Raw genomic sequence first — 27,500 nt, forward strand, 5'->3', positions numbered from 1 at the left:
CCTGTAAGTCACTACCATAGTGGATATGTCCCTGTAAGTCACTACCATAGTGGATATGTCCCTGTTAGTCACTACCATAGTGGATATGTCCCTGTTAGTCACTACCATAGTGGACATGCCCTGTTAGTCACTACCATAGTGGACATGCCCCTGTAAGTCACTACCATAGTGGATATGTCCCTGTAAGTCACTACCATAGTGGATATGTCCCTGTTAGTCACTACCATAGTGGACATGCCCCTGTAAGTCACTACCATAGTGGACATGCCCCTGTAAGTCACTACCATAGTGGATATGTCTCTGTAAGTCACTACCATAGTGGATATGTCCCTGTTAGTCACTACCATAGTGGACATGCCCCTGTAAGTCACTACCATAGTGGATATGTCCCTGTAAGTCACTACCATAGTGGATATGTCCCTGTTAGTCACTACCATAGTGGACATGCCCTGTTAGTCACTACCATAGTGGACATGCCCTGTTAGTCACTACCATAGTGGACATGCCCCTGTAAGTCACTACCATAGTGGACATGCCCCTGTAAGTCACTACCATAGTGGATATGTCCCTGTTAGTCACTACCATAGTGGACATGCCCCTGTAAGTCACTACCATAGTGGATATGTCCCTGTTAGTCACTACCATAGTGAATATGTCCCTGTTAGTCACTACCATAGTGAATATGTCCCTGTTAGTCACTACCATAGTGGACATGCCCCTGTTAGTCACTACCATAGTGGATATGTCCCTGTTAGTCACTACCATAGTGGACATGCCCCTGTAAGTCACTACCATAGTGGATATGTCCCTGTTAGTCACTACCATAGTGAATATGTCCCTGTTAGTCACTACCATAGTGGACATGCCCCTGTTAGTCACTACCATAGTGGACATGTCCCTGTTAGTCACTACCATAGTGGACATGCCCCTGTAAGTCACTACCATAGTGGACATGCCCCTGTTAGTCACTACCATAGTGGACATGCCCCTGTAAGTCACTACCATAGTGGACATGCCCCTGTTAGTCACTACCATAGTGGACATGTCCCTGTTAGTCACTACCATAGTGGACATGCCCCTGTAAGTCACTACCATAGTGGACATGCCCCTGTTAGTCACTACCATAGTGGACATGCCCCTGTAAATCACTACCATAGTGCCCCTGTTAGTCACTACCATAGTGGACATGTCCCTGTTAGTCACTACCATAGTGGACATGCCCCTGTAAGTCACTACCATAGTGGACATGCCCCTGTTAGTCACTACCATAGTGGACATGCCCCTGTTAGTCACTACCATAGTGGACATGCCCCTGTAAGTCACTACCATAGTGGACATGCCCCTGTTAGTCACTACCATAGTGCCCCTGTAAGTCACTACCATAGTGGATATGTCCCTGTTAGTCACTACCATAGTGGACATGCCCCTGTAAGTCACTACCATAGTGGACATGCCCCTGTTAGTCACTACCATAGTGCCCCTGTAAGTCACTACCATAGTGGATATGTCCCTGTTAGTCACTACCATAGTGGACATGCCCCTGTAAGTCAGAAGTCAAACGGACGAGTTTCGGCGACAGCCTTTGTTAGTTTTCTCTGAACTCTGCTGCTTAAAAGACATTAAAACAGAAAGAAAATATGAGTGTATTTTATTTTCCATCTATCTGTGAGTTACCAGGAGAACGCTTCCTGTGCCCTGTAGCTGTTTCATGGCGATGTGCAGATCTCCGTCAGTCACATGAGGGAACTCCTCAACTCCACTTTGGATCAGGAAACATTTAAAACCAGCCACCCCAGCCCGGATCATGGGGAGCAGCTCCAGCTGCAGAAACAGAGTCATTTGTATCAGGTGGTTTCATAGAAACCACTACGGGTAGATACCGAAGCCACACCATCACCACAGGGCTTTGGTTTAGGTTCACCCGAGTGGGATTGGTCGTATTCTTAATTGTCCCGCAAAAAAACATCCATCCTTTCCTCTTCTCCTCTACTTGAATCTCTACAGATTTGATATAACTGACCAGGCTAAGGACAGCATATTAATAAGATTCCATGTTATGTTCACCTGCCAAGTCTGTCCCAATCAGGGCAGATCCCAATCAGGGCAGATCCCAATCAGGGCAGATTCTATCAGGGCAGATCCCAATCAGGGCAGATCCCAATCAGGGCAGATCAAGGTGAGACGATGTGGAGACTCTGAGGACTTTTTTGACAATTGAGAAAGAGCCTTCCCACTGGGAACAGATGTCAGATCAACGTGTAGTTTATATTTACATTTATATTTACACAAAATGCCCTTAAATGTATAACTTTTTTTTGCAAATCCAATCAGTTTTCCAGGTTGATGGAAACAACGTTATTTCAACCGGCTTTTGCCTAGTGGGTTAGTTTTATCTCTACTTTTTGTCTGCCCTGAGATTGGAAGCTTGGACGTTTGATCCCTGGCGAGTCAAACGAAATACTGTAAAAATGGGACCTGATGCGTCTCTGCTTGGCACTCAGCATTTAAGGAGATAGATTTGGAGGAGGGGGGAGGCCCTGCGATAGACTAGTGTCCTGTCCAGGTGGTGTTCTTGTATGTCATGCTATCATTCCTACAGCCAGTACTGTACCTGGTTGCCAGGGACGACCCCTCCCCAGAAGGCAGTGTCTACAAAACACTTTCCCGACGCTGCTGCCATCTTCTCATGGAAGTTATCCAGGGTGGTGGTCGGCGGGATGCTGTTGCTATGGAGACAGTAATTAGAACACAGTTTAATTTGCACATTTTAAATCGCTTTTTATTTTAATTTATTTTTATTTTTTAAGATATCCTTAGTGATCCTCAGTTTGGCCAGATCTGAATGTGTTCGTTGAGTACAGGAGTAGCCTAAGTTAGTCAATGTGACAGGCATCTCTTGACAATGTGATCTTTATTCAAGGCCAGCTTTAGAAAAGTACATTTGAGGCAATCTGTAGTTTACCCTTACACTATCTCAGACTCCTAACCTCTGATCTTACGACCTGAATCTGGACAATGGATAATTTTCTATGGGAAAAAGTCAGCCTCTATCACTCCTTACCCATACACATTTGGCTCTAACTCCTCCATGTCTGCAAATCTGAAGGGTCTGGATAGGCATAACCAGAAAATCTTTCAAATTACAAATCTGCAAACATTGAAGGGTTAGGATCAAGGGAAGGGGTAGGGAGCTAATTGTGACGGGGCTGTTCCATGTTCTTGGCAAGAGGACCACAATGGAAATAAATCCCAGACTTGATCCCCCATGATTCTACTCATGTACATGTAGTAGTAGTATGTGTGCTTGTTTTTAAAATGGAGTAATTAATAAACTTAACTCAACTTTGAAGTGATTTACAGGGGCATGTCTACTATAGTAGTGATTTACAGGGACATGTCTACTATGGTAGTGATTTACAGGGACATGTCCACTATGGTAGTGACTAACAGGGACATGTCCACTATGGTAGTGACTAACAGGGGCATGTCCACTATGGTAGTGATTTACAGGGACATGTCCACTATGATAGTGATTTACAGGGACATGTCTACTATGGTAGTGACTAACAGGGACATGTCCACTATGGTAGTGATTTACAGGGACATGTCTACTATGGTAGTGATTTACAGGGACATGTCCACTATGGTAGTGACTTACAGAGACATGTCTACTATGGTAGTGACTTACAGGGGCATGTCCACTATGGTAGTGACCCCTCCTGCAGCAGCGGCCCTCGTGGCGGTCCAGAATCCCTCCCAGGTGGTGCGACCCGGTTCATTCACATGGACGTGACAGTCCACGATACCAGGCATCACCAGATGGTCTCCCACATCCAACACCTACCATCAGTGTAACAAATATATGTTATAGATACAGCTATACATGTCATAGCACCAGCCATGAAGTGGGGGGCTGTTTTGCTAGACTTCGGTGTGGATTTTGACATTGTCGATCATAGTCTGCAGCTGGAAAAACGTATGTGCTATGGCTTTACACCCCCTGCTATAATGTGGATAAAGAGTTACCTGTCTAACAGAACACAGATGGGTGTTCTTTAATGGCAGCCTCTCCAACATAATCCAGGAAGAATCAGGAATTCCCCAGGGCAGCTGTCTAGGCCCCTTACTTTTTTCAATCTTTACTAACGACATGCCACTGGCTTTGAGTAAAGCCAGTGTGTCTATGTATGTGGATGACTCAATATACACATCAGCTACCACAGCGACTGAAATGACTACATTACTTAACAAAGAGCTGCAGTTAGTTTCCGAATTGGTGTCAAGGAATAAGTTAGTCCTAAATATTTCAAAAATGAAAAGCTTTGTATTTGGGACTAATCATTCACTAAACCCTAAACCTTAACTAAATATTCTAATGTGGAAATTGAGCAAGTTGAGATGACTAAATTGCTTGGCGTAACCCTGGATTCTAAACTGTCATGGTCAAAACATATTGATACAACAGTAGATAAGATGGGGAGAAGTCTGTCCATAATAAAGAGCTCCTCTACCTTCTTAACAACACTATCAACAAGGCAGGTCCTACAGGCCCTAGTTTCTACCTTCTTAACAGCACTATCAACAAGGCAGGTCCTACAGGCCCTAGTTTCTACCTTCTTAACAACATTATCAACAAGGCAGGTCCTACAGGCCCTAGTTTCTACCTTCTTAACAACACTATCAACAAGGCAGGTCCTACAGGCTCTAGTTTTGTCACACCTGGACTACTGTTCAGTTGTGTGGTCAGGTGCCACATTAAAGGACTTAGGAAAATTGCAATTGGCTCAGAACAGGGCAGCACGGCTGGCCCTTGGATGTACACAGAGAGCTAATATTAATAACATGCATGTCAATCTCTCCTGGCTCAAAGCGTAGGAGAGATCGACTTCATCACTACTTGTATTTGTGAGACGTATTGACATGTTGAATGCACCGAGCTGTCCATCTAAACTACTGGCACACAGCTCGGACACCCATGCGCATACCCCACTAGACACGCCACCAGAGGTCTCTTCACAGTCCCCAAGTACAGAACAGACTATAGGAGGCGCACAGTACTACATAGAGCCATGACTACATGGAACTCTATTCAACATCAGGTAACTCATGCAAGCAGTAAAATTAGATTTAAAAAAAAAGATAAAAATACACCTTATGGAACAACGGGGACTTGAAGCAACACAAACATAGGCACAGACACATGCATACGAACACACAATATCATACGCACTATACACACATGTGCACATGGATTTTGTGTTGTACAGTAGATGTGTAGTAGAAAAGGGGCCTGAGGGCATACACTTAATATGTTGTGAAATCTGTTGTGAATTTATTGTAATGTATAAAAAATGTATAACTGGCTTAATTCTGCTGGATCCCAAGAAGAGTAGCTGCTGCCTTGGCAGGAACTAATGGGGATCCATAATAAACCCCAGGAAGAGTAGCTGCTGCCTTGGCAGGAACTAATGGGGATCCATAATAAACCCCAGGAAGAGTAGCTGCTGCCTTGGCAGGAACTAATGGGAATCCATAATGAACCCCAGGAAGAGTAGCTGCTGCCTTAACAGGAACTAATGGGGATCCATAATAAACCTCAGGAAGAGTAGCTGCTGCCTTGGCAGGAACTAATGGGGATCCATAATAAACCCCAGGAAGAGTAGCTGCTGCCTTGGCAGGCACTAATGGGGATCCATAATAAACCTCAGGAAGAGTAGCTGCTGCCTTGGCAGGAACTAATGGGGATCCATAATAAACCTCAAGAAGAGTAGCTGCTGCCTTGGCAGGAACTAATGGGGATCCATAATAAACCCCAGGAAGAGTAGCTGCAGCCTTGGCAGGAACTAATGGGGATCCATAATAAACCTCAGGAAGAGTATCTGCTGCCTTGGTGCAGGAACTAATGGGGATCCATAATAAACCCCAGGAAGAGTAGCTGCTGCCTTGGCAGGAACTAATGGGGATCCATAATAAACCTCAGGAAGAGTAGCTGCTGCCTTGGCAGGAACTAATGGGGATCCATAATAAACCCCAAGAAGAGTAGCTGCTGCCTTGGCAGGAACTAATGGGGATCCATAATAAACCCCAGAAAGAGTAGCTGCTGCCTTGGCAGGAACTAATGGGCATTCATAATAAACCACAGGAAGAGTAGCTGCTGCCTTGGCAGGAACTAATGGGGATCCATAATAAACCCCAGGAAGAGTAGCTGCTGCCTTGGCAGGAACTAATGGGGATCCATAATAAACCCCAGGAAGAGTAGCTGCTGCCTTAACAGGAACTAATGGGGATCCATAATAAACCCCAGGAAGAGTAGCTGCTGCCTTGGCAGGAATTAATGGGAATCCATAATAAACCCCAGGAAGAGTAGCTGCTGCCTTGACAGGAACTAATGGGGATGCATAATAAACCCCAGGAAGAGTAGCTGCTGCCTTGGCAGGAACTAATGGGGATCCATAATAAACCCCAGGAAGAGTAGCTGCTGCCTTGGCAGGAACTAATGGGAATCCATAATAAACCCCAGGAAGAGTAGCTGCTGCCTTGACAGGAACTAATGGGGATCCATAATAAATTCAAATCACAGTAAAGCTACATCAGTGAATGTATTTATTTGTACCTTTATTTAACTAGGCAAGTCAGTTAAGAACAAATTCTTATTTTCAATGACGGCCTCCCCCGGTGACGCTGGGACTATTCTGGCCACCCTATGGGACTCCCAATCACGGCCAGATGTGATTCAGCCGGGATACGAACCAGTAGTGACACCTCTTGCACTGAGATGCAGTGCCTTATTACCACTGCGCCACTTGGGAGCCCATACTGATCTAAAGCTACATCAGTAAAGCCACGTCAGTAATGCTACATCAGTAATGCTACATCAGTGAAGCTACGTCAGTAATGCTACGTCAGCAATGCTACGTCAGTGAAGCTACGTCAGTAATGCTACGTCAGTAATGCTACGTCAGCAATGCTACGTCAGTAATGCTACGTCAGTAATGCTACTTCAGCAATGCTACGTCAGTAATGCAACGTCAGCAATGCTACGTCAGCAATGCTACGTCAGTAATGCTACGTCAGTAATGCTACGTCAGTAATGCTACGTCAGCAATGCTACATCATTAAAACTACGTTATAGATCAGTGTATCTCAATCCTGATCCTGGCCATTACCATGAACACGTATAACTATTTATAATTTATAATCTGGTCCTGGGGACCCAAAGGGTTTTACTTTTTTTTTTTTGCCTTACCTGATTCAAATCATCCAAACTTGATGATGAGCTGAGGATTTGAATCAGCTGTGTAGTGCTAGGGATTAAACAAACATGTGCACACTCTTGGGTCCCAGGACCAGGGTTAAGATACACCATTAAAAATAGTTATACACCTTCATAGTAATGCTCAATCAGTAATGGCCAAATGGCACCTCATTCCCTATATAGTGGACTACTTTTGACCAGGGCCCCTTAGGGCTCATAGGACTCTGGTCAAAACGTAGTGCACTATGTCGGGAATAGGGTGGTATTTGTAGTAATACAGATGTTATTACAGTGTAATTACATTTTTTAAGAATGACGAACGACTTCAGCAATCTAGGCCACAAAATAGCCCCGATTGAACTACAAATGGGTGAGAAATAAATACACTGAATGACATTATCTTTTCTCTCCAACAGGGGGAGCAAGTGAGCCAGAGAACAAAGTTTTAAGTTTCCAGTTGCATTAGTCTTATGTACAGGATACACATGGTATACACTGTCCAATGAAATGCTTACTTCAGGTTCCTTCTCTATATTGCAACAACAATTATAGTACAATTATTTACACATGTATCAGAGTAAGTGGGATTGGGGGGGGAGGGGGGGCAAGTGATTAAATTGTGCAGTATAAGCAATAGTGAAAACAAATCTCGTAGCAGCAATTTGGGCGGCAGGTAGCCTATTGGTGAGAGTGTTAAGCTAGTAACTGCAAGGTTGGTGGATTGAATCCCCGAGCAGACAAGGTCAAAATCTGTTGTTCTGCCCCTGAACAAGGCAGTTAACCCACTACCCCTAGGCCAACATTGTAAATAGGTATTTGTTCTTAACTGACTTGCCTTGTTAGATAAATAAAAAAATGTGCTGTGTGTGTAGCATGAATTGACACTGAGTGCACAAGACACTAAGGACACCTGCTCTTTCCATGTGGCTATCCAGGTGAAAGCTATGATCTTCACTTGTTAAATCCACTTCAATCAGTGTAGATGAAGGGAAGGAGATAATTGAGACACGGATTTTGTTTGTGTGCCATTCAGAGGGTGAATGGAGAAGACAAAATATTTAAGTGCCTTTGAACGGGGTGTGGTAGAAGGTGCCAGGCGCACCGGTTGTGTTAAGAACTGCAACGCTGCTGGGTTTTTCACCCTCAACAGTTTCCCATGTGTTTCAAAAATGGTCCACCAACCAAAGGACATCCAGCCAACTTGACACAACAGTGGGAAGGATTGGAGTCAATATGGGCCAGCATTCCTGTGGAACACTTTCGACACCTTGTAGAGTCCACAAATTGGGTGACTCAATATTAAAGTGTCCTTATTGTTTTGTACACTCAGTGTATATAAACTCAGCAAAAAATGAAATGTCCTCTCAAGGTCAACTGCGTTTATTTTCAGCAAACTTAACGTGTAAGTATTTGTATGGACATAACAAGATTCAACAACTGAGACATAAACTGAACAAATTCCACAGACATGTGACTAACAGAAATGGAATAATGTGTCCCTGAACAAAGGCGGGGTCAAAATCAAAAGTAACAGTCAGTATCTGGTGTGGCCACCAGCTGCATTAAGTACTGCAGTGCATCTCGTCCTCATGGACTGCACCTGATTTGCCAGTTATTGCTGTGAGATGTTACCCCACTCTTCCTGTAATGCACAGCGTTGAGATTGCCTACAATGACAACAAGCTCAGTCCGATGATGCTGTGACACACCTCCCCACCTCCAAATCGATACCGCTCCAGAGTACAGGCCTCGGTGTAACGCTCATTCCTTCGACGATAAACACAAAAACCAACCATCACCCCTGGTAAGACAAATGGTGCGACTTGTCAGTGAAGAGCACTTTTTGCCAGTCCTGTCTGGTCCAGCAATGGTGGGTTTATGCTCATAGGCGACATTGTTGCCGGTGATGGCTGGTAAGGACCTTCCTTACAACAGGCCTACAAGCCCTCAGTCCAGCCTCTCTCAGCCTATTGCGGACAGTCTGAAGGATAGGTTGTGCATTCCTGGTGTAACTCGGGCAGTTGTTGTTGCCATCCTGTACCTGTCCCGCAGGTGTGATGTTCTGATGTACTGATCGTGTGCAGGTGTTGTTACATGTGGTCTGCCACTGTGAGGACGATCAGCTGTCCGTCCTGTCTCACTGTAGCTGTCTTAGGCGTCTCACAGTACAGACATTGCAATTTCTTGCTCTGGCCACATCTGCAGTCCTTATGCCTCTTAGCAGCATGCCTAAAGCATGTTCACGCAGATGAGCAGGGACTCTGGGCACCTTTCTTTTGGTGTTTTTCAGAGTCAGTAGAAAGGCCTCTTTAGTGTCTTAAGTTTTCATAACTGTGACCTTAATTGCCTACCGTCTGTAAGCTGTTAGTGTCTTAACGACCGTTCCACAGGTGCATGTTCATTAATTCTTTATGGTTCATTGAACAAGCATGGGCAACAGTGTTTAAACCCTTTACAATGAAGATCTGTGAAGTTATTTGGATTTTTACGAATGATCTTTGAAAGACAGGGTCCTGAAAAAGGGCTGGTTTTTTGTTGTTGCCGAGTTTATGTGTGTTTGTGTGTGTGTGTGTGTGTGTGTTTGTGTGTGTGTGTGTGGATATGTGGGTGTCTGTGGGAGGGTGTGTGCGTGAATGAGTACATGTGTGCCACAGTCTCTTACGACAGAAAAGAGTTACTGGATATCAGAACAGCGATTACTCACCTCGAACATTCTTTAACGAGTCAGACGCGAAAGATTTACTTCTGCACCCATCACTCGCATGAAAGAGGAGACGCTGATACAAGGGATCCGGGTGGCTTGTGAGAATTTGTAGGCGAGTTGGTAACCCTCCTCTACCATCCATCCTATTGGCCAACGTGCAATCATTGGAGAATAAACTGGATGAATTCCATTTGAGACTATCCTACCAACGGGACATTAAAAACATCTGTTTCACCAGGTCGTGTCTGAACGACGACATGGATAATATACAGAACAGCTACCTCCGGTAAGACGAGGGGCAGGGGTGTCTATTTGTCAATAACAGCTGGTGCGCAAGATCTAATATTAAAGAAGTCTCAAGGTTTTGTTTGAGTGAGGTAGAGTACCTCATGATAAGCTGTAGACCACACTATTTACCAAGAGAGTTTTCATCTGTATTTTTCGTAGCTGTCTATTTACCACCACAAACCGATGCTGGCACTAAAACCGCACTCAACGAGCTGTATAAGGCCATAAGCAAACAAGAAAATGCTCATCCCGAGGCAGCACTCAGCTTTAGCTCATTTATACATGTCACATGTGCAACCAGAGGAGAAAAAAAGCTATAAATAAATATAAATACTATAAACCACCTTATAACACATTTAAGGTAAGCCCCATTTGCAGTCAGTGTAGAAGAAACAAAAGTTTATTCCGAACAACAGGGACAGGCAAAATACAGGTCAAGGCAGGCAGGGGTCAATAATCTAGAGAAAGTATAAAGGGCCCAGAACGACAGGCAGTCTCAGGGTCAGGGGAGGCAGAGGTCAGGGGAGGCAGAAGGTCAATAATCTGGAGAAGGTATAAAGGGCCCAGAACGGCAGGTAGTCTCAGGGTGAGGGGAGGCAGAGGTCAATAATCCAGAACGGCAGGCAGTCTCAGGGTCAGGGGAGGCAGGGGTCAATAATCCAGAATGGTAGGGTAAAATACAAAATGGCAGGCAGTCTCACGGCGAGGGCAGGCAGAATCAGGAAAACAGGCAGGAGCAGGGGAACAAACACTGGTAGGTTTGAATGAGAAAAAAAAACTGGCAACAGACAAACAGAGAACACAGGTATAAATACACAGGGGATAATGGGGAAGATGGGAGACACCTGGAGGGGGGTGGAGACAAGCACAAAGACAGGTGAAACAGATCAGGGTGGGACACATTTAATCTACACACAGAGACACATTCAAAGCTCTCCCTCATCTTCTATTTGGCAAATCTGACCATAATTCTATCCTCCTGATTCCTGCTTACAAGCAAAAACGAAAGCAGTAAGTACAAGTGATTTGCTCAATAGGGAAGAGGTCAGATGATGCAGATACTAAGCTACAGGACTGTTTTGCTAGTACAGACTGGAATATGTTCCGGGATACATCCGATGGCATTGAGGAGTATACCACATCAGTCACCGGCTTCATCAATAAGTGCATAGATGACATCGTCCCCACAGTGACCGTACGTACATACCCCAACCAGAAGCCATGGATTACAGGTAACGTCCGCAGTGAGCTAAATGCTAGAGCTGCCGCTTTCAAGGAGCGGGACATTCACCCCGACACTAATAAGAAATCCCCCTATGCCCTCCGACGAACCATCAAACAGGCAAATCATCAATACAGGACTAAGATTGAATCCTTCCACACCAGCTCTGATGCTCGTCGGATGTGGCAGGGCTTGAAAAATATTACAAACTACAAAGGAAGGACCAGATGCGAGCTGCCCAGTAACACGAGCCGACCAGACGAGCTAAATGACTTCTATGCACGCTTCGAGGCAAGCAACCCTGAAGCATGCATGTGAGCACCAGCTGTCCCGGGCGACTGTTGATCATGCTCTCTGTAGCCGATGTTAGTAAGACCTTTAAACAGGTCAACATTCACAAGGCTTCAGGACCAGACGGATTACCAGGACGTGCTGATCAACTGACAAGTGTCTTCACTGACATTTTCAACCTGTCCCTGACCAAGTCTGTAATACCTACATGTTTCAAGCAGACCACCATAGTCCCTGTGCCGAAGAGTGCCAAGGTAACCAGCCTAAATGACTACCAACCCATAGCACTCACGTCTGTAGCCATGATGTGCTTTGAAAGGCTGGTCATGGCTCACATCAACACCATCATCCCAAAAACCCTAGTCCCACTCCAATTCACATACTGCCCCAACAGATCCACAGATCAAAAGGAACACACAGGACAAAAGGAACACTTAGGTGAGAATGCTGTTCATTGACTACAGCTCAGCATTCAACACCATAGTGCCCTCAAAGCTCATCACTAAGCTAAGAACCCTGGGACTAATCTCCACATCACCAACAAACTCTCATGTCCAAACACACCAAGACAGTCATGAAAATGGCATGACAATGCCTATTCCCCCTCGTCAGGACGCTCTCGATGGTGCATCAGTAGTATTTGGCAAGGACCCAGGGAAGCATGCCTAATATCTTCAGACGCCATAGAAAGTAGAGTCGCTGTTGCACCATCTTGACAGGAGTGTGAATAACGATGGAAATGGCATCTTGGAATGGGTCCAGTGTAACTGGCATTCTGGCCACAGCCAGCCTCTCGAAGCACTTCATGACGACAGGGGTGAGTGTGATGGGGCGATAGTCATTTGGGCATTTCACCTTGTTTTTTTTGGGCACTGGGACGATGGTGGTCTTCATGAAGCAGGTAGGGACTACAACCTGGGACAGGGACAGGTTGAAGATGTCTGAGAAGGTGCCCGCCAGCTGGTCAGCTCACACTCTCAGGACGTGGCCAGGGATGCCACCTGGGTATTCACTCATTTGAAGTTTTCCTCACGTCAGCTTCGGAGAGCAAAAGCACCTGGTCTTATAGAGCAGTGAGAGCCTTCCTGGACGGCTCGGTATTGTCTGCCTTGAAGCGAGCATGTCAAGCTCATCTGGGAGGGAGACTTCGTTGGGCACCACATAGCTGGTTGTGCCTTTGTTGTCCGTGATAGTCTGTAATTCTTGCCACATGCATCGTGAGTCTGAGTTGTTGAACATAAACAGTTTGAGTTTGTCTTTTTGCGTCCCTAATGTATTTGCGAAGCTCGTACCTGCTTACTCGTACACGTTGCGCGCCACCAAGTCGTCTGGGTTCGTTCTGCTGACATCGAATGCTGCAGTACGGGCTGTCAGCATGGTACGAATTCTCTGTTCATCCACGTTTTTGGATGGGGTATGTCTGGATTGAGTGCCCCATGGTGGCGGTGGTGTTATGGTATGGGCAGGCATAAGCTATGGACAACAAACACAATTTCATTTTATCGTGAGGTCCATTGTTGTGCCATTCATTCGCTGCCATCACCTCATGTTTCAGCACGATATTGCAAGGCCCGTGTCGCAAGGATCTGTACAACATTCCTGGAAGATGTTACCCATTGAGCATGTTTGAGATGCTCTGGAACGACAGCGTCTTCCAGTTCCCAACAATACCCAGCAACTTCGCACAGCCATTGAAAAGGAGTGGGACAGCATTCCACAGGCCACAATCAACAGCCTGATCAACTCTATGCGAAGGAGATGTCGTGCTGCATGAGGCAAATGGTGGTCACACCAGATACTGACTGGTTTTCTGGTTCACGCCACAACTTTTTTATTTAAGGTATCTGTCACCAACGGATGCATATCTGTATTGCCAGTCATGTGAAATCCATAGATTAGGGTCTAATGAATCTGCTATACAGTTAAAGGCATACAGAAGGAGGCTAATTCATACATTTTCTGTCAGAATATTTTGTATAAAAGATAAGCATTATGTTATTACATTATAGAAGTAGCTCTGGTAGGCCTAAAACATTCTTTGAATGTTTCCTGCAATAGCTAATTCTTAATAATAGCCACACCACACCAAACCTTCACAAAAGTTTGTAAACTTTTTTAGGGTAATATAAAAAGTCAAGCCAATGTTTATCGGGAAAATACGAGCAGGCTATTATATTATATTATATTATATTATATTGTATTATATTATATTGTATTATATTATATTATGGCAAACACTGCATTACAGTTGGAACTGAATTTGGCCAAAGAAAATGGCTCAACAGAATGAAACAAAAACACTTGTGAACTGGTTTAAACCTTCACAACAGTTTTGAATAGGCTATACTACAGCAATATCCAACAAAGGCTAACTATTGTACCCAACAAATGACAGCAATAACCTACTGTTATTTATTTTACATTTTAAACTAAATACTGATCACACAATTAACTTAATTTAGCCAAAATCTCACATTTTGCATATTTCAATAACTGGTTTTGATTAATAAATAGGCTTACTGTCACGCCCTGGTCAAAGTATTTTGTGTTCATCTTTATGTATTTGGTCAGGCCAGGGTGTGGCATGGGGTTTTTGTAATTGTGGTGTGTTTGTCTTGGGGTTTTGGTGGTGGTATTGGGATTGTAGCTTAGTGGGTTGTCTAGCAAAGTCTATGGCTGTCTGGAGTGGTTCTCAATCAGAGGCAGATGCTTATCGTTGTCTCTGATTGGGAACCATATTTAGGCAGCCATATTCTTTGAGTATGTCGTGGGTGATTGTCCTTAGTGTCCTATGTGTACTCTCTGTTAGTTTGCACCAGATAGGCTGTTTCGGTTTTGTTTATTGTTTTTTGTAAGTTCGTGTTTCTTTGTTGTATTAAACATGGATCGCAATCGACACGCTGCAGTTTGGTCCGACTCTCCTTCATCACCACTAGAAAACCGTTACAGAATCACCCACCAACCAAGGACCAAGCGGCGTGGTAAACAGAGGCAGCAGCAACAGCAGCAGCAGGAGAAGCGACAGGTGCAGCAGGAGCAACAGCAGCAGCAGCAAAGGCAGCAGCAGGAGCAAAGGCAGCAGCAGGAGAAGCAACAGAGGCAGCAGCAGCATTGGGAGAGGCTGCACTCTTTGGATAAATGGACTTGGGAGGAGATCCTTGACGGACAAGGACCCTGGGCAGAGCCATGGATGGAATTGGAGCTGTCGGCGAAGCAGAGTGCTGAGTCTGAGAGTGTGGAGGATGTATTGGACAGAGTAGAAAGAAAGGTGTGGGCTTGGCATAGCATGCACGGCATACCAGTGCCAGCACCACGCATCAGGCCTACAGTGCGTCCCACCTGTTCAGCGCTGCCGGAGCCTTTCTCCTCTACAGCGCTGCTGGAGTCTTCCGCCTGTTCAGCGCAGCCAGAGCCTTTCTCCTCTCCTGCGCGGCCGGAGTCTCTCGCCTGTTCAGCGCAGCCAGCGCTTTTCTCCTCTCCTGCGCTGCTGGAGTCTCCCGCCTGTTTAACGCAGCCAGAGCCTTCCTCCTCTACAGCGCTGCCGGAGCCTCCCGCCTGTTCAGCGCAGCCAGAGCCTTTCTCCTCTACAGCGCTGCCGGAGCCTCCCGCCTGTTTAGCGCAGCCAGAGCCTTTCTCCTCTCCTGCGCTGCCGGAGTCTCACGCCTATCTAGCGCTGTTAGAGTTTTCCTCATCTCCAGCGCTGCCGGAGTCTTCCGCCTGTTTAGAGCAGCCAGAGATGTCAGTCTGCATGGAGCAGTCAGAGCTGTCAGTCTGCATGGAGCAGTCAGAGCTGTCAGTCTGCATGGAGCAGTCAGAGCTGTCAGTCTGCATGGAGCAGCCAGAGCTGTCAGTCTACATGAAGCAGCCCGAGCTGCCAGTCTGCATGAAGCAGCCAGTCTACATGGAGCAGCCAGAGCTGTCAGTCTACATGAAGCAGCCCGAGCTGCCAGTCTGCAGGAAGCAGCCAGTCTACATGGAGCAGCCAGAGCTGTCAGTCCGCATGGAGCAGCCAGAGCTGTCAGTCCGCATGGAGCAGCCAGAGCTGTCAGTCTGCATGGAGCAGCCAGAGCTGTCAGTCCGCATGGAGCAGCCAGAGCTGTCAGTCTACATGAAGCAGCCCGAGCTGCCAGTCTGCATGAAGCAGTCAGTCTACATGGAGCAGCCAGAGCTGTCAGTCCGCATGGAGCAGCCAGAGCTGTCAGTCTACATGAAGCAGCCCGAGCTGCCAGTCTGCATGAAGCAGCCAGTCTACATGGAGCAGCCAGAGCTGTCAGTCTGCATGAAGCAGCCAGAGCTGTCAGTCTGCATGGAGCAGCCAGTCTGCATGGAGCAGCCAGTCTGCACGGAGCTGTCAGTCTGCACGGAGCTGTCAGTCTGCACGGAGCTGTCAGTCTGTAAGGAGCTGCCAGTCTGCAAGGAGCTGCCAGTCTGCAAGGAGCTGCCAGTCAGCACGGAGCCGCCAGAGCGGTCAGTCTGTAAGAAGCCGCCAGAGCTGTCAGCCTATATGGAGCAGCTAGTGCCGCCAGTCTGCCCAGCGCCGCCAGTGCCCCCAGTCTGCCCAGCATCGCCAGTCTGCCCAGCGCCATCAGTCTGCCCAGCATCGCCAGTCTGCCCAGCATCGCCAGTCTGCCCAGCATCGCCAGTCTGCCCAGCATCGCCAGTCTGCCCAGCACCGCCAGTCTGCCCAGCGTCGTCAGTCTGCCCAGCGTCGTCAGTCTGCCCAGCACCGCCAGTCTGCCCAGCGTCGCCAGTCTGCCCAGCGTCGCCAGTCTGCCCGGCGCCGCCAGTCTGCCCGGCGCCGCCAGTCTGCCCGGCGCCGCCGGTCTGCCCAGCATCGCCAGTCTGCCAGACTCTTCCAGATCTGCCAGTCAGCCAGACTCTTCCAGATCTGCCAGTCAACCAGACTCTTCCAGATCTGCCAGTCAACCAGACTCTTCCAGATCTGCCAGTCAACCAGACTCTTCCAGATCTGCCAGTCAACCAGACCCTTCCAGATCTGCCAGTCAACCAGACTCTTCCAGATCTGCCAGTCAACCAGACTCTTCCAGATCTGCCAGTCAACCAGACTCTTCCAGATCCGCCAGTCAGCCGGGATCTGCCAGAACTGCCAGTCGGCCAGGATCCGCCAGTCAGCCAGGATCCGCCAGTCTGCCAGGATCAGTTAGATCCGCCATTCAGCCAGGATCCGCCAGTCTGCCAGGATCCGCCAGTCAGCCAGGATCCGCCAGTCAGCCAGGATCCGCCAGTCAGCCAGGATCCGCCAGTCCATGATCCGCCAGTCAGCCAGGATCCGCCAGTCTTTCAGGATCCGCCAGAAGTGCCAGTCAACCAGGATCCGCCAGTCAGCCAGGATCCGCTAGTCTGCCAGGATCCGCCAGTCTGCCAGGATCCGCCAGTCTGCCAGGATCCGCCAGAACTGCCAGTCTGCCAGGATCCGCCAGTCTGCCAGGATCCGCCAGAACTGCCAGTCGGCCAGGATCTGCCAGTCGGCCAGGATCTGCCAGTCGGCCAGGATCTGCCAGTCGGCCAGGATCTGCCAGTCGGCCAGGATCTGCCAGTCTGCCAGGATCCGCCAGTCTGCCAGGATCAGTTAGATCCGCCAGTCTGCCAGGATCCGCCAGTCTGCCAGGATCCGCCAGTCTGCCAGGATCCGCCAGTCTGCCAGGATCCGCCAGTCTGCCAGGATCCGCCAGTCAGCCAGGATCCGCCAGTCAGCCAGGATCCGCCAGTCTCCCAGGACCCACCAGTCAGCCAGGATCCGCCAGAAGTGCCAGTCAGCCAGGATCTGCCGGAACCACCAGCCAGCCAGGATCTGGTAGATCCATCAACCTGCCTGAGCTTCCTCTCACTCCTGAGCTTCCTCTCACTCCTGAGCTTCCTCTCACTCCTGAGCTTCCTCTCACTCCTGAGCTTCCTCTCACTCCTGAGCTTTCTCTCACTCCCGAGCTTCCCCTCAGTCCCGAGCTGCCTCAGTCCCGAGCTGTCCTTCAGTCCCGATCTGCTCCTCAGTCCAGTGGGGTTCTGGGTGAGGACTACTAGGCCATGGTCGGCGGCGAGGGTGGACTATCCAGGGACGAAGGGAGAGGGGACTAAGACATTAAATGAGTGGGGTCCACGTCCCGCGCCCGAGCCGCCACCATGGACAGACGCCCACCCGGACCCTCCCTATTGTTTTGAGGTGCGTTCGGGAGTCCGCACCTTAGGGGGGTTCTGTCACGCCCTGGTCAAAGTATTTTGTGTTCATCTTTATGTATTTGGTCAGGCCAGGGTGTGGCATGGGGTTTTTGTAATTGTGGTGTGTTTGTCTTGGGGTTTTGGTGGTGGTATTGGGATTGTAGCTTAGTGGGTTGTCTAGCAAAGTCTATGGCTGTCTGGAGTGGTTCTCAATCAGAGGCAGATGCTTATCGTTGTCTCTGATTGGGAACCATATTTAGGCAGCCATATTCTTTGAGTTTGTCGTGGGTGATTGTCCTTAGTGTCCTATGTGTACTCTCTGTTAGTTTGCACCAGATAGGCTGTTTCGGTTTTGTTTATTGTTTTTTGTAAGTTCGTGTTTCTTTGTTGTATTAAACATGGATCGCAATCGACACGCTGCAGTTTGGTCCGACTCTCCTTCATCACCACTAGAAAACCGTTACACTTACAATAATAACAACATATACAATAATAAGAATTATAAAACAAATGATTATAAATACAAAAATAAATGTACGTTCCAAAATTGTATCATTTTAATGACAGACACTGGGTAAGCAAGTTCAGGGAGTTTTAATGGAACAACGGACATGAAAACAGAATACGGACAGCGTCTGGACAGGGGAAACGAAACAACATTAATGCGACACGGGGATGAAACAGAGCAACAGACAGATGTAGGGAAGGCAATCAAAATGTGAAAGAGTCCACGTGAGTCCAATGAGCGCTGATGTGCATAGCGAAGGTGACAGGTGTGCATAATGATGGGCAGGGAGGGGGAGGGGGTCAATCATACCTGAAAGTTGCACATTAGCCTGTGTTTTACTTCAATTAAAATGGCCTCTATCTTTAAAATGGCCTCCATCTTTACTTCAATTAAAATGGCCTCCATCTTTAAAATGGCCTCCATGTTTACTTTAATTAAAATGGCCTCCATCTTTAATTAAATTAAAATGGCCTCCATCTTTACTTCAATTAAAATGGCCTCCATCTTTACTTCAATTAAAATGGCCTCCATCTTTACTTCAATTTAAATGGCCTCCATCTTTACTTCAATTAAAATGGCCTGCATCTTTACTTCAATTAAAATGGCCTCCAAATTTTTTACATTTAAGTAAAACGACAGTTTGAGGACAAATGGGTATATTGTAGTGGACTCAGATGAGAAGAATGTTGCCTTGGTCAAATGCAGGCTACTGTGCAACTTTCTCTCGCTCTCCTCAGCAGCAAGCGCAGATGCGCGTACGGAGTGTGAGAATGGTGGTGAATCACAAATTCAAGGTGTAGACAGCCTCTTCATTAATCTGCTTTAAATGTTCATTTAATTCGGCCTACAGGCTAACCTTTGTAGGCCCTTCCCCCTTGGAAGCAGAGTAGCCTACTGGCGTTACAGCGTGATTCAGAAATTAGGGAGAGAGATTTTTAACTAGAGAAGAATGGATTAACCTTTCGATGTTGGTTCAGAACTTTATTTTGCTGGTCGGAACAGGGAAACAAAACAAAGAAAATGAGAAAAACATTTTGGTTACAAGCTCTGCTTAACACTTTAACTGAACGTTTCAATAACACTGCTAGCTTAATTCAGTATTTGACTTCCATCCATGTTTGAGTACGTCAGGAGATGATGTGGAAACCAGCCACTAGGGGCAACAGTGAGCACTGTTACATTCAAGGACGTTTTGGTTTTGGTTAGGTGCTGTGGACAGGGATAGTGGGTGAATCTGCCTCTGATTCCAAAGGTCGCAAGTTCAAATCCAGCTATATCATTTTTTGTTTTTGAGATTTTTGTTTTAAACCTATCCCAAACCTTAACCATTCTGAGTTAATGCCTGAAATTAACACTAACCTAAAAATGTTGCATTAATACCTAAACTTAACCTAAAACACTTCGAAATTTGAAGTTTGCAACAATTTGACGTTTTGAGAAACATTAATGTCTAATTCTGACGTTAAACTGTGAGAACTAGTTGAACTGGGAAGTGTTTTTCTTCATAGGAAATTATTACGCAAACATTCTGAACAAACAAAGTCATAATTAACACAAAAACAAAAACAAAAAAAAAGACCAAATTGAGCAGAAGCCAGAGAGCCAATCAATACCTACCTCAGAGCCAGCAGCAGTATCCCCAGTAGAACCACTGGAGTTTGGGAGGATTTTGTGTATCTTTCCCTCCTTGATGACAATCAGAGCAGGCCGTATCTCTGTGCCACACAGAACCCTGCTACTCCTCACTGCACTCACGGTCGACCCAGGCTCCATTACTGCAGGATTACCTGGGCTAGTCTAAAGAGTGGAACAAATGGGTTCTGCTAGTCTAAATAGTGGAACAAATGGGTTCTGCTAGTCTAAAGAGTGGAACAAATGGGTTCTAGTCTAAAGAGTAAAACAAACTGACTCTGCTCTTAAGTCTGGTCTGTGTGCAGATATTCTGTGGAATACTGTGGATGGCACCTCCCCCAAGGCAGGCAAGTAAAGGGTTGCGTAAGATAGTGGTTACAGACAGTGATAGAGGTTTGTTGACCTCTTTTTTACTCTGTATACAGAATGAACCCACGAGCCGAGTACCATGTATAAAGCAACTAGTTTTCAGGGGGATATATGTTAGTAAAATATGTCTAGTGAGATTTATCTCTCTTTAACATTAGATTTGCAACTTTTACACTAGACGTGGTGTGGCCAAAGCTGTATTCTTGATTCATGTGAGTGCAGCTATTGTCATTCTGTAAACACCAGGTATAGACACTGAGTATACACAACATTAAGAACTCCTGCTCTTTCAATGACACAGACTGACCAGGTGAATCCAGTTGAAAGCTATGATCCCTTATTGATGTCACTTGTTAAATCCGTTTCAAAATTAGTGTAGATGAAGGGGAGGAGACGGGTTAAAGAAGGATTTAAGCCTTGAGACAATTGAGACATGGATTGTGTGTGTGTGTCATTCAGAGGGTGAATGGGCAAGACAAAATATTGAAGTGCCTTTGAACGGGGGTATGGTAGTAGGTACCAGGCGCACCGGTTTGTGTCAAGAACTGCAACGCTGCTGGGTTTTTCACGCTCAACAGTTTCCTGTTTGTATCAAGAATGGTCCACCCCCAAAAGGACATACAGCCAACTTGACACAACTGTGGGAAGCGTTGGAGTCAACATGGACCAGCATCCCTGTGGAACGCTTTCGACACCTTGCAGAGTCACACTTGATTAATGCAATGATTCACTAAAATGTGTGAATATTTTTTGCAGGGCCATGTGTCGTGGGAGAGCTATTGTCTTTAAACTGCACCACTCAGAGGGGGTGGGGGTGTGTGGGGGGGTATGTGGTGTAGATGGCGACATGCAGAGGTAGTTTGGGAGACGTCTCTTAAAGACAGATTTGAATCTAGATCTGTCTCTTTACACTACACAAGTATCTCTCCTGGACCTAGTTTGTGTCTCATTTGTAGCTAAATCAGGTGCATGAAATAGATAAATGTGTGGTAAAGTAACTCATCTTGTTCATTACTCGAATAAACGTCTTTGTCTGTGAGGATTACGCAGTGATTTTATAGACCATAAAGAGTAAAGGGAAAGTAAAGGTGGTGTGTAACGTCTCTTTACGAAAACATGTCAGATACTGGCCTAGCAGCAACAACTCATTCTACCAATAAATTATTTACAGCGACAGTACCACTAAACTGAGACTTAAAGGAGAGGAGAGAGGAGGAGAAGAGAGGAATGGAGAGGGAGTAGAGAAGTGGAGAGGAATGGAGAGGGAGTAGAGAAGTGGAGAGGAATGGAGAGGGAGTAGAGGAGAGAGCAAAGGAAGGAGATGACAGAGAGAGAGGAGAGGAACAGAAAGGAGAGGAGAGGAGAGGAGAGAAGTGAGGAGGAATGGAGAGGGAGTAGAGGAGAGAGCAAAGGAAGGAGAGGACAGAGAGAGAGGAGAGGAACAGAAAGGAGAGGAGAGGAGAGGAGAGAAGTGAGGAGGAATGGAGAGGGAGTAGAGGAGAGAGCAAAGGAAGGAGAGGACAGAGAGAGAAGAGAGGAACAGAAAGGAGAGGAGAGAAGTGAGGAGGATAGGAGAGGAATAGAAAGGAGAGGAGAGGAGAGAGTGTAGGAGAGGAAATGAGAAGAGGAGATGTGAGAGAGTAGGAGAGGAAATGAGGAGAGGAGATGACGAGAGGAGATGTAGGAGAGGAAATGACAAGAGGAGATGTGAGATTGTAGGAGAGGAAATGAGGAGAGGAGATGTGAGAGAGTAGGAGAGGAAATGAGAAGAGGAGATGTGAGAGAGTAGGAGAGGAAATGAGGAGAGGAGATGACGAGAGGAGATGTAGGAGAGGAAATTACAAGAGGAGATGTGAGAGAGTAGGAGAGGAAATGAGGAGAGGAGATGACGAGAGGAGATGTAGGAGAGGAAATGACAAGAGGAGATGTGAGAGAGTAGGAGAGGAAATGAGGAGAGGAGATGTGAGAGAGTAGGAGAGGAAATGAGGAGAGGAGATGTGAGAGAGTAGGAGAGGAAATGAGGAGAGGAGATGACGAGAGGAGATGTAGGAGAGGAAATGACAAGAGGAGATGTGAGAGAGTAGGAGAGGAAATGAGGAGAGGAGATGTGAGAGAGTAGGAGAGGAAATGAGGAGAGGAGATGTGAGAGAGTAGGAGAGGAAATGAGGAGAGGAGATGTGAGAGAGTAGGAGAGGAAATGAGGAGAGGAGATGTGAGAGAGTATGAGAGGAAATGAGGAGAGGAGATGTGAGAGAGTAGGAGAGGAAATGAGGAGAGGAGATGTGAGAGAGTAGGAGAGGAAATGAGGAGAGGAGATGTGAGAGAGTAGGAGAGGAAATGAGGAGAGGAGATGTGAGAGAGTATGAGAGGAAATGAAGAGAGGAGATGTGAGAGAGTAGGAGAGGAAATGAGGAGAGGAGAGGATAGAATATCAGTTTGCCTCTGGCTCTGTAGTTTTTAAATGATATTCCTTCTTCATCTGATGGGTGTATATGTTGGCCATAAGGCCTGAGGCTGTGGCAGTATGGCTCTGAGAGATAGACCATGATACAATGTCATTGTGTTACAGCCCAGCTGAAACCTGAGTGACCCCAGCATGCCTGCCCTTACAGTAGCACGGTACCTTCTAGATCAGCCAGCTAGACACTACATCCTGTCCACTAGCCATTATTATGGAGCAAACCTCATCAACAATAGACTGTAGCCAGGCCTAGAATCTACACAGCTTCATTTAACCACTTACTGTGTGGATGATGTGATGACGTGATTTGTATACACCACTAGTGTATTAATCAACAATATAGATTAAATTATTTAGGGAAAGACGAGGTCTTTGTGGTGGCAGCATCATTATTGGTGTGGCAGCATCAGTATTGTGGTGGCAGCGTCAGTATTGTGGTGGCAGCATCAGTATTGTGGTAGCAGCATCAGTATTGTTGTGGCAGCATCAGTATTGTGGTGGCAATATCAGTATTGTGGTGGCAGCATCAGTATTGTGGTGGCAGCATCAGTATTGCGGTGGCAGCATCCGTATTGTGGTGGCAGCATCAGTATTGTGGTGGCAGCATCAGTATTTTGGCGGCAGCATCAGTATTATGGTGGCATCATCATTAGTGTTGTGGCAGCATCAGTATTGTGGTGGCAGCATCAGTATTGTGGTGGCAGCATCAGTATTGTGGTGGAGCATCCGTATTGTGGTGGCAGCATCAGTATTATGGTGGCATCATCAGTATTGTGGTGGCAGCATCCATATTGTGGTGGCAGCATTCGTATTGTGGTGGCAGCATCAGTATTGTGGTGGCAGCATTCGTATTGTGGTGGCAGCATCAGTATTGTGGTGACAACATCAGTATTGTGGTGGCAGCATCAGTATTGTGGTGGCCGCATCAGTATTGTGGTGGCAGCATCCGTATTGTTGTGGCAGCATCAGTATTGTGGTGGCAGCATCCGTATTGTGGTGGCAGCATCCGTATTGTGGTGGCAGCATCAGTATTGTGGTGGCAGCATCCGTATTGTGGTGGCAGCATCCATATTGTGGTGGCAGCATCCGTATTGTGGTGGCAGCATCAGTATTGTGGTGGCAGCATCCGTATTGTGGTGGCAGCATCCGTATTGTGGTAGCAGCATCATTATTGGGGTGGCAGCATCAGTATTGTGGTGGCAGCATCAGTATTGTGGTGGCAGCGTCATTATTGTGGTCACAGCATCATTATTGAGGTGGCAGCATCATTAGTGTGGTGGCAGCATCATTATTGGGGTGGCAGCATCATTATTGTGGTGGCAGCATCAGTATTGTTGTGGCAGCATCCATATTGTGGTGGCAGCATCAGTATTGTGGTGGCAGCATCATTAGTGTGGTGGCAGCATCAGTATTGTTGTGGCAGCATCATTAGTGTGGTGGCAGCATCAGTATTGTTGTGGCAGCATCAGTATTGTGGTGGCAGCATCACTATTGGGGTGGCAGCATCATTAGTGTGGTGGCAGCATCATTAGTGTGGTGGCAGCATCATTATTGGGGTGGCAGCATCATTATTGTGGTGGCAGCATCAGTATTGGGGTGGCAGCATCATTAGTGTGGTGGCAGCATCAGTATTGTGGTGGCAGCATCATTATTGGGGTGGCAGCATCATTATTGGGGTGGCAGCATCATTATTGGGGTGGCTGCATCATTATTGTGGTGGCAGCATCATTATTGGGGTGGCAGCATCATTATTGGGGTGGCAGAATCAGCATTGTGGTTTTCATCATCAGTATTGTGGTGGCAGCATCAGTATTGTGGTTTTCATCATCAGTATTGTGGTGGCAGCACCATTATTGGGGTGGCAGCATCATTATTGTGGTGGCAGCATCAGTATTGTGGTGGCAGCATGATTAGTGTGGTTTTCATCATCAGTATTGTGGTGGCAGCATCAGTATTGTGGTGGCAGCATGATGTTATAGGTATTCTTGTCACCAGCAGGGACTGGGGAGTTTGACAGGATATTTATCTTTTGTTCTCTATGGCTCCTCTGTTGTTCCTCAAGCGAGGGGGAGGCTGGTGACATCACGACGTCCCATCAGACCAACTCTTTGAGGTTTGCAGTTGTGTCTTTTTTTACAGGTGTCAAACTCATTCCACGGAGGGCCAAGTGTCTCAGGTTTTTTTTTTTGCTCCTCTCTTGGCCTCGATTGATTAATTAAGGTCACTGATGAGTAAGGAACTCCCTTCACCTTGTTGTCTAGGTTTTAATTGAACGGAGAAACCAAAAACCAGGGGACACCCGCTCCTCTGTGGAATGAGTTTGACGTGCTTTAGTGTGTGTACTTTAGTGTATTTATACATGGGATATTGCTTTTCAACAGGAAGAGTTATTTTTAAATCACTGGAGGACTTCTTTAACTCTGGGTTGTGAAGACATACTGTATTCAATCAAGACATGTTCCTTTTTTGTTGTTTATTAATTTAGAAAATTAATTTTTCTTTCATTTTGTAAATGTGGAGCTGGTTGTGTACAAGGACAAATACATTGGTTACCATTTTGACTAAATAAATAGCTGATAACCTTCTACACATATTCAGTAAGTAGACCAACACAACGCTGTTTTTTTAACTAGGCAAATCAGTTTATTCTTATTTACAATGACGGCCTAGTAACAGGGGGTTAACTGCCTTGTTCAGGGGCAGAATGACAGATTTTTTTTTACCTCGTCAGCTCAGAGATTTGATCTTGCAACCTCTCGGTTACAAGGCCAATGCTATAACCACCTCTCGGTTACAAGGCCAATGCTATAACCACCTCTCGGTTACAAGGCCAATGCTATAACCACCTCCCGGTTACAAGGCCAATGCTATAACCACCTCCCGGTTACAAGGCCAATGCTATAACCACCTCCCGGTTACAAGGCCAAAGCTCTAACCACCTCTCGGTTACAAGGCCAATGCTATAACCACCTCTCGGTTACAAGGCCAATGCTATAACCACCTCTCGGTTACAAGGCCAATGCTATAACCACCTCCCGGTTACAAGGCTAATGCTATAACCACCTCTCGGTTACAAGGCCTAATGCTCTAACCACCTCTCGGTTACAAGGCCTAATGCTATAACCACCTCTCGGTTACAAGGCCAATGCTATAACCACCTCTCGGTTACAAGGCCTAATGCTCTAACCACTAGGCTAGCTGCCTCCCCCAAAAATCAACTGTGAGGTGATTCTACACGTATTCAATAAGTAGACCAACATAATGCTGTACTGTAATTAAGTTACGATCATATTACACCTATTATTCCCAAAGATAATTGAATTGTTGAGAAAATACCTCAATTCAACCCCTTTGTGGGGCTAAGCCAAAGCTGACTCGACAAGGAGCTGTGTTCATGATGTCCTCACCCGCGCCTCATTCTCCAATCCCTACCACCGAGAGAGGATTACACTGGTGTCTTGCAATGGGATTTACTGAAAAAGAGCAGAAGGAGATTTCCTCTCACATTTTGGGGATGGGATATAATCACCGTCCCAAATTGCACCCTATTCCCTATTTAGTGCCCTACTTTTTGACCAGAGCCCCTGGTCAAAGTAGTGCGCCGTAGGAATAGGGTACCATTTGGGAGGGATCCATAAACCCTGCACTCCAACAGAGAGACAGTACAGGGTGAAAAGTGTGTCTTTTATTTACAGAATCACCGGATCAGAAATGGTCTGTCTATATATTATACAAGGTGTTAAATACTGCTCTATCGGCATCTCATAGGGAAATTATCTTACTGTAAAATGAAGCTACTATCTAGGATTAAATACTGCATTTCCATCCATCATTTATACATTATTATACATATTATATTATACATATGATATTTACACTGAGCGTAAGAACACCTTCCTAATAGTGAGTTGCCCCCACCCCCCCAATTCATTGGGCCATGGACTTTACAAGGTGTTCCACAGGAATGCTGGCCCATGTTGACTCCAATGCTTCCCACAGTTGTGTCAAGCTGACTGGATGTCCTTTGGGTGGTGGACCATTCTTGATACAAACAGGAAACTGTTGAGCGTCAAAAAAAACCAGCAGCGTTGCAGTTCTTGATACAAACCGGTGAACCTGGCATCTACTAACATACCCAGTTTAAAGGCAGTTAAATATTTTGTCTTGCTCATTTACCCTCTGAATGGCACACATACTGAATAGATGTCACAATTGGCTGAAGGCTTAAAAATCATTATTTAATTAACCCGTCTCCTCCCCTTTATCTACTCTGATTGAAGTGGATTTAAAAAGTGACATCAATAAGGGATCATAGCTTTCACCTGGATTACATTTTTTTTTTTTATCATACAAATATATTATGTACCGTAATGGAAAGAGCAGGTGTTCTTAATGTTTTGTGCACTCAGTGTATACATATCAAAGACAATTTGAGAATAAAAAAACCGCAGAAACCTATGAACAAAAACAACGGTCTATGTTTGTGATCCACTAAAATATAACCCCTAGTGCTATTGATACCAAATTGTACGTTGTTGCCCTAGCAACTCTCTTCTTGGCAAGAGGTCTGACATCATCGTCCATGTATCAGTCTGA

General features: G+C 46.2%; 1 protein-coding gene across 4 annotated transcripts in view; it reads right to left on the reverse strand.

The window, feature by feature from the left end:
• Positions 1-20,380, reverse strand: part of zgc:103559 — a 44,250-nt gene extending 23,870 nt beyond the window's left edge. For 2 of the 4 annotated variants that reach the window (XM_042322598.1, XM_042322597.1), the window contains exons 1-4: positions 20,060-20,380; positions 3,689-3,840; positions 2,612-2,726; positions 1,675-1,821 (exon numbers count right to left, since the gene is read on the reverse strand). In XM_042322598.1, the coding sequence (XP_042178532.1) occupies positions 1,675-1,821; positions 2,612-2,726; positions 3,689-3,840; positions 20,060-20,215 (570 nt within the window). In that variant the 5' untranslated portion in view covers positions 20,216-20,380. Of the gene's footprint in view, positions 1-1,674; positions 1,822-2,611; positions 2,727-3,478; positions 3,497-3,688; positions 3,841-20,059 lie in introns of those variants that run through there. The other 2 variants (XM_042322599.1, XM_042322600.1) reach the window with 2 other exon arrangements.
• Positions 20,381-27,500: the final 7,120 nt, after the last annotated feature.

This window comes from Oncorhynchus tshawytscha, linkage group LG05, assembly GCF_018296145.1.
Source record: "Oncorhynchus tshawytscha isolate Ot180627B linkage group LG05, Otsh_v2.0, whole genome shotgun sequence".
Lineage (NCBI taxonomy): Eukaryota > Metazoa > Chordata > Actinopteri > Salmoniformes > Salmonidae > Oncorhynchus > Oncorhynchus tshawytscha.